The sequence below is a fragment of the Otolemur garnettii genome, unplaced genomic scaffold, assembly GCF_000181295.1.
Source record: "Otolemur garnettii isolate 467f Iridium unplaced genomic scaffold, OtoGar3 scaffold00001, whole genome shotgun sequence".
Taxonomy (NCBI): domain Eukaryota; kingdom Metazoa; phylum Chordata; class Mammalia; order Primates; family Galagidae; genus Otolemur; species Otolemur garnettii.
This window is the reverse complement of record NW_003852396.1, coordinates 28,549,327-28,560,892: the sequence shown is the minus strand read 5'-3', so window position 1 is coordinate 28,560,892 and position 11,566 is coordinate 28,549,327. Positions and strand designations below refer to the sequence as shown.

Sequence of the window (11,566 nt, the reverse complement as noted above, 5' to 3'; positions counted from 1 at the left end):
AAAAAAAAAAAACAACTAAAACTCCATCTATACAAAAAAATAATAATTAGGCATAGTAAACAGCACATGCCTATTATGGTCCTAGCTACTCGGGAGGATCCCTTTAGCCCAGCGGTTCTCAACCTGTGGGTCACAACCCCTTTTTAACAATGAAAGTACACTGCAGCATTAGGAAGGTTGAGAACCACTGCTTTAGCCCAAGAGTTTGAGGCTGCAACGAGGTTTGATGATGCCACTGCCTAGCCCAGGAAACAGAGCAAGACCCTATCTTCCAAAAAAAAAAAAAAAGATACAGTCAGGCATGGTGGCTCATGCCTATAATCCTAGCATTGTGGGAGGATATCTAGAGCTCAGGAGTTCAAGACTAGCCTGAGCCAAGAGTGAAACCCTAGCTCTACTAAAAATAGAAAAACTAACCAGGCATGGTGACTCACACCTGTAGTCCCAGCTACTCAGGAGGTTGAGGTAAAAGGATCGCTTGAGTCCAAGAGTTTGAGAAGCTATGACGATGCCGCACCACTCTACCCAGGGTGTCAGAGTGAAATTCTGTCTCAAAAAAAAAAAAAAAAAAGGAAAACTCTACATGTACAAATATAGAAAGGTACAGAATAAAATGTGATACATTTTATATTAGCAAAAAAGAGAGTAAAATATTTTATCAATATCTGTTTGCATCTGCCTAAAGAAATCCTGGAATAAGGCTTGACACCTATAGCTCAAGCGGCTAAGGCACCAGCCACATACACCAGAGTTGGCAGGTTCGAATTCAGCTCGGGCCTGCCAAACAATGATAACTACAACCAAAAAATAGCCGAGCGTTGTGGTGGGCACCTGTAGTCCCAGCTATTTGGGAGGCTGAGACAAGAAGAGTTGCATAAGCCCAAGAGTTGGAGGTTGCTGTAAGCTATGATATCACAGCACTCTACCCAGGGCGACAGCTTGAGGCTGTCTCCAAAAAAAAAAAAACCTATTTTCATAATATTAAGATAATTATTTGACTTTTTCATCCTCATTCTCTCACGAATATAGCTCAACATGTGTGATATTATAACAGACTGAATATAGAAGCAGCTATGGGAATCTAGCTGTCTTCTAACTAGATCAGATATTAGAGAAATTCACAATATGTAAGACAATGCTGCTCTCACTAAATTTTTGCTTGGAAAACAGTTTTTCTTTTTCCATAAAAAAGATTATGTTAACATGTAATGGTTTTGTTACTGTTTTTTTTTTTTTTTTTTGAGACAGAGCCTCAAGCTGTCCCCCTGGGTAGAGTGCCATCGCGTCACAGCTCACAGCACCCTCCAACTCCTAGGCTCAAGCAAGTCTCCTGCCTCAGCCTCCCAAGTAGCTGGGACCACAGGCGCCCGCCACAATGCTTGGCTATTTTTTGGTTGCAGCCATCGTTGTTTGGTGGGCCCGGCCTGGATTCAAACCCGCCACCTTAGGTGTATGTGGCTGGCGCCTTAGCCACTTGAGCCACAGGCGCCGAGCTGGTTTTATTACTGTTAATGTTAGATGTATTAAGTATTTTAAAATCAGTTAATTTTCAATTCAGTAAATACTGATATAAACTACATAAACAGAGCTCTGTTGAGAAGAGCTCCTGAACAATTTGTAGGAAAATAAAGAGGTCTCAAGAAAAAGTTTCAAGAATCACTTATTTAGGCTCGGCGCCCATAGGCCAGTTGGTAGGGCACCAGCCACATACATGGAGGCTGGTGGGTCTTTTAAGCCCAGCCCAGGCCTGGGAAACAAAAATGACAACTGCAACCAAAAAATAGCTGGGTGTTGTGGTGGCTGTCTGTAGTCCCAGCTACTTGGGAGGCTGAGGCAAGAGAATTGCTTAAGCCCAAGAGTTGGAGGTTGCTGTGAGCTGTGACGCCACAGCACTCTACCAAGGGGCAACACAGTCAGACTCTTGTTTCAAAAAAAAAAAGTCACTAATCTACCCAATACAAACCGTCTAGTACTGCTGGTTAAGTCACTTTTTCCTTTAACATACTGCAATTCAAAAGAGTTGATGTTACAAAGGCAATATAAGGCAGGGCACAGTGGCTCCCACCTATAATCACTGCACCCTAGGAGGCTGGGGCAGGAGGATTCCTTGAGCTCAGGAGTTTGAGATCAGCCTAAGCAAGAATGAGACATCATCTGTACTAAAAATAGAAAAGCTAGCTAGGTGTGGTGCCACAAGCCTGTAGTCCCAGCTACTTGACAGGCTGAGAAAGGAGGATCACTTGAACATAGAAGTTTGAGGGTGCTGAGAGCTAGGCTAATGTCACAGCACTCTAGCCTGGGCAACAGAGTGAGACTCTGTCCCAGAAAAAAAAAGGCAATATAAAGTGAAAAAAGAAGTAATACTAGGCCACATATGTGCTCCTCCCTCTCATTATATTTCCTAATTTATAATCAATAATATCTGTATGTAGTATAAACTTTTCTACAGTAAATCACTTATTTACATTCCTAAAAGTACTTCTACATCAGAAAAATAGCCAAAGGTAGTAACAAAAGAGATTCCTCAAGGAAACTTGAAATTGTGTATTTCAACATTCCTTTATTAAACCACATATACTACTGGAACAGAGGAAGCCATAAGAGTTTATCCAAAGATCATGAAGACTGATATCATCAAGTCAATCTGTTTCAAGTACCAACTTAAATCTTTGATAAGTCAAATAAAAGTCTACATAATTTCAAATTAGTTCTATGTACGCATCTTTAACATGTAACACTTTTATGTGTTATACTAATAGGAAATAATTTAATAATGGCTTTAATAAAGCAAGACTAATTTTGCTCAACTAAAAAAAAAGCACAAAATTTAAATCAGTCTTTTAATGAAATGATTAGGCATCTAAATTATTGATTTCCCTGTACCCGAGTACTTGAAGTACCCCTGTATACAATTAAATGATGTAAGGATGAAATAACTGTTACTTGCATAAGAAAAAAATGTAGACTCCACCACAGTAAAGAGTATAACAGGCATCTTCAAACTGTGGAGAACATTTATCCAGCCCACCGGGTGTTTTTGCCACCGCTGTCTGTCCTGCTCAGCAGCCAGCTCGTCCCGGGGCCCGCAGCCCGACCCTCCAACGGTCTAAGGGACAGTAACTGGCCCCTGTTTAAAAAGTCTGAGGAACCCTGTAGTATAATATAGATTACTAGATTTGGTTACTATTATATTCAACCACTGTTCACTCACCAAATATACCAGAGTAGCTACTATGAGCCTGGCACTATGCTAGGCAATGGGGGTACAATGAACAAAAAAAGTTAATAGTTTTAATCTTCATGGGATTTGCATTCTGTTGTGGAAAACAGACAAAAGCAAACAAAAAAATAAGATAATCATAAATGTGGTAAATGCTATGAAGGAAACAAGCTTTGCCACCAATTATGGTCTTTGAAAGTTGAACTGTTGAATTCCAAAAGACCTAAAAATAAATAATTCATGAAGTGTTACATCAAGATGACATGGATTTTACAGATCTTTGCTAATGCATTAGAAAACTATAGACACTGACCATGAAAATAGAGATCAATCTTTCATTGTCAGAGCTAGTAGATAGTATTACTTGGCAATATAGTAGACTCAAAGGATAATTAATCTCACATCTAATAATGTGGTATCCCAAGTAGAATGCTGAAACAGAAAAAGACATTAGGTAAAAATTAAGGAAATGTGAATAAACTATGGACTTTAGTTAAGAATAAGGTATCAGGGCAGCATCTGTGGCTCAGTGAGTAGGGTGCCAGCCTCAAATACCGAGGCCGGAGGTTTCAAAGCTGTCCAGGCCAAACTGCAACAAAAAAATAGCCCTAGGGCGGCATGTGTGGCTCAAAGGAGTAGGGCGCCGGCCCCATATACTGGAAGTGGTGAGTTCAAACCCAACCCCAGCCAAAAACTGAAAAAAAAAAAAAAAGCCAGGTGTTGTGGTGGGCACCTGTAGTCTCGGCTACTTGGGGAGGCTGAGACAAAAGAATTGCTTGAGCCCAAGAGCTGGAGGTTGCTGTGAGCTGTGATGTCACAGCATTCTACCAAGGGCAACAAAGTGAGACTCTGTCTCTAATAAAAAAAAAAAGACTAAGGTATCAATATTAGTTTATTAATTTTAACAAATGTACCATACTAATGTAAGATGTTAATGGGGGAAACTGTGCAGGAGTAGATGGAAACCCTCTACACTACTGTCTCAATTCTTCTGTAAATCTAAAATTGTTCTAAAAAATAAATACTTTTTATTTTTTTTATTATTATTTTTTTTTCGTTTAGCAGGCCCAGGCCAGGTTCCAACCCGCCACCCGCTGGGACTCTAACCATTGAGCGACAAGGCACCCAGCCACCTATTTTTTAAAAAGCCTAACAAAGCTTCAGGAATTACAGGGAGGGAGCTAGTAAAGACTTAGAGAAAGTAAGAAATAAGAAGCCATAAAACTCTGTATTGTGAATTAGAACATATTCAAGAAAGTCAAAGGAAACCAACCAGCAGACCCTTAAATTAAAACTCTCAATTCTTGCTAGTATCTTCCTAGACCAAGAAATTAATGGAGTTTTAATGCAAACTAAATAGCTCTATAACATAAGTCAGGCAACAACATCCCTAGAGTGCACAATATAAGCACTGTAGATCCTATTTATCAATAAAAACCAATAAGCTATATTTTACATATGGTACTCTCCTGAAATTGCCATATAACAAGTTGGACAGAATCAACTCCATAGGTTCCACACCAAGTTACCCTCCTAAGAAAACAAATTTCTTCAGGAACATCCACAAGCAAAAAAGAGAGAAGACTGTATTTTCTGCCGTAAGAGGAAAAGAAAGAGAAAAACCTCATAGAGAAAAACAATTTCCCAGGTCTGTTTGGAGGCATTTTTTTGCAACTCATATTAACTACTGTAAACGCCACACAAATTAGGATAGTTCAAGATGGTAATAAAAGCTATGAATTTATTACCACCTATATACCTTCCAGTCAAAACAAGTAACTAATGTTTTTTATAACCTCACCTAAGACACCTAGTAGCTACCCAACATTTGAAGACTTGGAATTAATCGCTCAATGTCTGATTTTAAAGATGGTCTTGAGAGGTGTGAGAAAAACAAAGGAGTGTCAAGTTTATACAGTATAGCATAAAACTGGAATTACTACAAGTAACCTTAGAGATAACCATCCCAGAATTAGGATCTTGTATTTAATATAAAACATAGCCACAGAGCAGAACCTGACCAAGTAAATGGCATAACAATTTCACTCATCAGATAGTATGGAATATTAAACATAAAAGAATCATTTAGCCTAACTGGTATCTAAATCTAATTTAGATAATAAATGATATTTACTTCTACTCTGCTGTATTACCCAAAGGAAATCCCACAAAACAAAGATGTTCGTTATCCTAAGCCTTCTTTCACGAGAATCCCAAATATATCATTGGAAAATATTCAAGAAGAAATAGATAATTAACATTTCCCCAAGTAATTCCTGTTCGCACCACCATGAGGAGAATCAGACGCCGCTTCACGTCGAAACGACGAAAGGGGGAGGTGAGATGTGAAAAATTCCAAGTAAAATGATCATGACATAGCATCTGGCAGAAATCGAAAAACCATCAACACTGCCAAAGAATTGTCAGTGATGAAAGTCAAGAAGAGAAAATGAGGTTTTTCCAAAAAGCCACAGCCCGATCCAAGGGGCAAAAATCGTCACCGCCAGCACCCCTTTCACCCTCGACCCCCCCCCCCAAGTTGCCTTCAATTTAGATATATTTCCTCTACAACCCAGACTAATTTCCCACTCAGGCAAAAAAAAAAAAAAATGAGAATTTTCTTTTCTACGACCGCTCCTTCCACCTTACACGAGATATTCCCACTTCTCAGGGGAAGCCTCTGGGGAAAACAACGCCCAGATCCCACCCTCCTTGGCCAAGGTTGAAGAGGGCCCATTCCCAAGAGTGGGGCTTTCCGAGTGGGCCTCAGAGCTGACGAACTGGGAAAAGAGCAAGGACTAAGGGTGGGGCTTAAGAAAGAGGCCAGGGTAGAGGAGACGACAGGCACCGGAGAAAGAAAGGACTGGACAGGAGGCTGGGCGGGGTGAGGACAGGGGAGGGAGGGCAGATCGACAGGAGAGGGAAGGAAGGGCTGCGGGGAACTAGAGCTCAGACTCGGGAACCGAAGGACCCGGGGAGTGGGGTAAAACCCAACCGACGGATCCAGACGAGGAGACAGTGGCAAAGAGGGCTTGGCGAACACTGGGAAGGGCTGGGGAGGATCAAGCGCAGGCCGGCAGGGAACCTCCGCGGACCGAAGGGCCGCACTGGGGATGGTGCAGGGAACCAGTGCCGGCTGCCAGGAGCAGGGAAGACACGCACTCACCGCTCTGCTCTCCCAGGAACACCAGCTTGAATTTCCTCAGCGGATTCCCGAAGTCTCCGCCCGCGGACATGATGGAGCCGAAGGAGCTGCCGCCGCCTCAGCCCAAAGACCTCCCGGACCGACGCTGCTCCAACAAGCTGACGAAAAAGGCCAGCGGAAGGCCGGGAGCCGAGCTTTCTCGGCCCCTGCAGGGCCCGGCGGAGGAGCAAGGCTGGAGGGCAACGGGGCTCTCCAAAGACAGACAGCCGTCGCTGCCGCCGCCTCCCCGCAGAGTCGCCTAGCGCCGAGCGAGGCCCGCGGTTGGGAAGGGAAGCAGGGCGGTGTCAGAAACAGCCAGGGGTGTGCTCTGGGTTCCCAGGGCTAGAGCCGTTCCCGTCCTCAGCACCCGGCAGAGAGACTAGGGTGAGGGAGGCGGATGGAGGGTGGCGGAGCCGGAACCGCAGAAGTGTGTGGGACCTCTCACGCGCAGCGCCTCAGCTCCCACAGCTGCCGCCGCCGCAGCCCAACCTGCTGAGTGCGCGAGCCTCTGGCGCGGCGCGGCGCAGCGCGGGGCGAGCCCGGGCGCGAGCCTGCCGCCCCGCTGGCCGCCGACGTACGTCCATGCGTGCGCGCTACCGCCAGCGCCTTCCTGGTTTAGTCAGCCCTCCCGGCTCCTCCTTCGCTGCAACGACGAGCGCGGGTTAGGTTTCCACTCGCGTCGGAAGCAGCCAGGAGGAGGCGGAGCCGAGTGCGGGGTAAGTGAGGGAGAGGAAAATGGAGCACTTACGTCACGTCCGTGATGAGCCAATCGAAAGAAACCAAGGGTGGGCGGGGACGCGAGAGAGGTGGTGGCGCGAGAGCGCGCGCGGTCCTTGAGTAGTGGAAAGCGGAGTGTGGTGTCCGCCATAGGAAGTGTGGCGCGTTTCGGATGGTAGGGAGGGAAGGGCAGGGTGAGGAAGGTGGGGCGCAGGCGGAGTCGGGACGTAGGTGGAATGACTCCGCAAAGTGGGGGTGAGATTCAGTAGCCCTAAGGCGTGTAGTAGGTCCGTCTCTCCTGATCCCTTGGCCCGACCTCACGTTTCTCAGCTCAGCCCTGCACCCACCCTACCTTCTGCTTCTTTCTCATTATAATTCCGGCACTGCTTCTCCACTGCTTCCAGGAATTTTATAATTTAAAAAAACAGACTCTCCCCATATTGCAGATAAGGAAACTGAAGCCCAGAGGGAGAAAATGACTTTCAAAATCCATAAACTTGAACAAAGGTTTTCTCACTTTTCCCCCAATGAACCTCTGACAACTTCCTTATTGATAAGTCCATCCACTTCCCTGGCCTAATCTGGGAAGTGGGGTCTTACGTTACCATCCCCTGTTCCCCAGATGTTGATAACTCGTAACTCTTTGGTGACACTCACCTGTGCATTGTTAGAAAAGGGTTTACACATCCTCCGAGGCATCCCACAGGCTGGTTTCTTGACTTTGTTGCTTATCTGTGGTGTCTTGTATCGGGAAAAGTACTAGAAGACCTCCTGTTTTGCTAATCAGCTTTCATCAGTGTTTGTGTATTTGACCTGTGGCCAAAACGACTCTTTAACAGTGTGCAGCAGAAAGAAAAACAAGGTTGGGCACCTCTGATTGTAAACCAAGCCCCACATTTCACAGATGATGAAACTAAGGCCCGTATAGGAAACAGCTTTGCAGAAGGTCACACAACAAAGTAGCAGGAAGCCTGAATTAGAGTCCAAATCTGAGGAAAGGGATATTTTAATGATTGCCCTCTCCTCCGAAAACAGGGCTACTAAATCTGCTGCAGGTAGATGTCCCTTAAGCCATCTGAAGAATGCAATTATTATTTTTTTTTTTTTTGAGGCCATGTCTCATTTTGTCGCTCTCGGTAGAGTGCCTTCGCATCACAGCTCAGCAACCTCAAGCCTTGGGCTTAAGCGATTCTCTTGCCTCAGCCTCTCAAGTAGCTGGGACTACAAGTGCCTACCACAACACCTGGCTATTTTTTTGGTTGCAATTGTCATTGTTGTTTAGCAGGCCGGGGCCAGGCTCCAACCCTCTCTACCTTTAGTGTATGTGGCTGGTGCCCTACTCACTGAGTTACGGGCACCGAGCCAATTTTTTTTAAATTAATTAATTTATTTATTTTTTGGAGAGACAGAGTTTCACTTTGTCACCCTTGGTAGAGTGCCATGGCATCACACAGTTCATAGGAACCTCTACCTCCTGGGCTTAGGCGATTCTCTTGCCTCAGCCTCCTGAGTAGCTGGGACTACAGGCACCTGCCACAATGCCTGGCTAGTTTTTTTTGTTGTTGTTGTTTTTGCAGTTTGGTCCAGGGCTGGGTTTGAACCTGCCACTCTACGTATATGGGGCCAGCGCCCTACCCACTGAGCCATAGTGCCTCCTTTTTTATTTTTTTTGATACAGAGTCTCACTTTGTGGCCCTCGTTGAGCGCATGGCATTACAGCTCATAGCAACCTCAAACTCTTGGGCTTAAGCAATTCTCTTGCCTCAGCCTCCCAGGTAGCTGGGACTACAGGTGCCTGCCATAGCACCCAGCTATTTTTAGAGACAAGGGTCTCACTCTTGCTCAGGCTGGTCTCAATCAAACCTGTGAGCTCAAGCAGTCCACCACCTCGGCCTCCCCAGAGTGCTAGGATTACAGGCGTGAGCCACCCACCCAAGCTTCTTTTTTTTTTTTTTAAACATCCTATGATTGAGCTTCAGCGGGAGGGAAGCCAGGGCTGAAACATGGTGCATAGCGGTTGTGTGTTGTTCAGAAAGGTAGAGAAGATGGAAGAGACAGTGATGTCTGGGTTGTAGCCCATCAAAAAATGACATTAAGACAACTTAAAGACAAATATCTGGGCAGCGCCTATGGCTCAAAAAGGTAGGGCACCCGCCCCATATGCCGGAGGTGGTGAGTTCAAACTCAGCCCAGGCCAAAAAAAAAAAAAAAAAAGACAAATATCCTCAGAAACGATTTGTGGCTGGAGGAGGAGCAAATAGTCAGATTAGTGCACTGAAAGGCTCCACCGGAAAGGACTATGAAATCCCTGTACCTGTAGGTTTTTCAATAACTGATGAAAATGGTAAAACTATAGGAGAATTCAATAAAGAAGGTGATAGAATTTTGGTAGCTGAAGGTCTTTTTTTTTTTTAGAGACAGAGTCTCACTTTGCCACCCTCGGTAGAGTACTGTGGTATCACAGCTCACAGCAACCTCCAACTCCTGGGCTTAGGCCATTCCCTTGCCTCGGCCTCCCAAGTAGCTGAGACTACAGGCGCCGGCCACAACACCTTGCTATTTTTTTGTTGCAGTTTGGCTGGGGTGGGTTCCAACCCGCCACCCTTGGTATATGGGGGCGGCACCCTACACACTGAGCCACAGGTGCAGCCCAAGCTGATGGTCTTGATGGTAAATTACTTACAAATTTCTTACCATTAAAAGGGCAGAAATTAATAATTTACCTTGATCTAAAACTTATAGCTGATGTAGGACTAGTAGGATTCCCAAATGCTGGAAAATCCTCTTTGCTAAGTCGAGTTTCTCATGCAAAACCTGCAATTGCAAATTATGCATTTACAACATTAAAGCCTGAACTTGGAAAGATTATGTACAATGATTTCAACCAGATTTAAGTAGCTGACCTTCCAGATTTAATAGAAGGAGGACATATGAACAAAGGAATAGACCACAGATTCCTTAAACATAGAAAGAAGTAGACAACTTCTCTTTGTTGTTGACATTTGTGGATTTCAGATTTCTTCCAAAACTCAATATAGATCTCCTTTTGAAACTGTAATACTGCTTACAAAAGAGTTGGAGTTGTACAAAGAGGAACTTCAGACAAAACCTGCCCTCCTGGTAGCTAAAAATGGACTTGCCAGATGCCCAAGATAAATTGCATGCATTGGTGGACCAGCTTCATAATCCTAAGGATTTTTTGCATTTATTTGGAAAAACATGATTCCAGAGAGGACCATGGAATTTCAAGATATCATCCCTATATCTGCAGTTACTGGAGAAGGAATTGAAGAATTAAAGAATTGTGTAACAAAATTACTGGCTAAACATGCCAACCAGGAAAATAATGCATATCAGGTGGCACCTGTGGCTCAGTGGGTAGGGCGCTGGCCCCATGTACCAAGGGTGGCAGGTTTGAACCTGGCCCCAGCCAAACTGCAGCAAAAAAATAGCAAGCACCTGAGGTCCCAGCTACTTGGAAGGCCGAGGCAAGAGAATGGCCTCCTCCAATAGGAGTTGGAGGTTGCTGTGAGCTGTGATACCACGGCAGTCTACCAAGGGCAAAAAGTGGGACTCTGTCTCTAAAAAAAAAAAAGAAAGAAAAAGAAACGGAAATAATGCATATCATAAGAAACAGTAGCTTTGGGCAGCGCCTGTGGTTCAGTGGGTACCGTCCCCATATAGCAAGGGTGGCAGGTTCAAACCCAGTCGGGCCAAACTGCAACAACAAACTGCAACAACAAAAAATAGCCGGGGCGTTTTGGCCGGCACCTGTAGTCCCAGCTACTTGGGAGGCTAAAGCAAGAGAATAGCCTAAGCCCCAGAGTTGGAGGTACCTAGAGCAACAAAGTGAGACTCTCTCAAAAGAAAAAAAAAAAAAGGCTCTGCACCTGTAGCTCAAGTGGCTAAGGCACCAGCCACATACATGAGCTGGCAGGTTCAAATCCAGCCCAGGCCTGCTAAACAACAATGACAACTACAACCAAAAAATCGCTGGGCATTGTTGTGGGCACCTGTAGTCCTAGCTACTTGGAAGGCTGAGGCAAGAGAATCGCTTAAGCCCAGGAACTGGAGGTTGCCGTGAGCTGTGATGCCACAGTACTGTACCTAGGGTGATAGCTTGAGGCTCTATCTCAAAAAAGAAAAAAGAAACAGTAGCTTAATTTACAGATTTCTACTATAGTATCTTGCAGTGAGCCACTGTCAAAGCATACTGTTACTAGAATGAATATAGTTTAAGTCTACTAAAAATAGTACTGATGGAATACTACTTAGCCCTAAAAAATAAAGAAATCTTGGTCAGTGCCTGCAGCTCAGTAAGTAGGGTACCGACCCCATATAACAAGGGTGGTGGGTTCAAACCTAGCCCTGGCTAAACTGCAACAACAACTGAAAAATAGCCAGGTGTTGTGGCTGGCGCATGTAGTCCCAGCTACTGAGGAGGC

At 44.8% G+C, this 11,566-nt stretch overlaps 1 protein-coding gene and 1 pseudogene across 3 annotated transcripts in view; one reads left to right on the top strand and one right to left on the bottom strand.

The window, feature by feature from the left end:
* Positions 1-7,827, bottom strand: part of RAB6A (RAB6A, member RAS oncogene family) — a 97,814-nt gene extending 89,987 nt beyond the window's left edge. For 2 of the 3 annotated variants that reach the window (XM_003780913.3, XM_003780912.3), the window contains exon 1: positions 6,387-6,994. In XM_003780913.3, the coding sequence (XP_003780961.1) occupies positions 6,387-6,456 (70 nt within the window). In that variant the 5' untranslated portion in view covers positions 6,457-6,994. Of the gene's footprint in view, positions 1-6,386; positions 6,995-7,778 lie in introns of those variants that run through there. The other variant, XM_023509473.1, reaches the window with a different exon arrangement.
* Positions 6,455-11,360, top strand: LOC100950026 (annotated as a pseudogene).
* Positions 11,361-11,566: the final 206 nt, after the last annotated feature.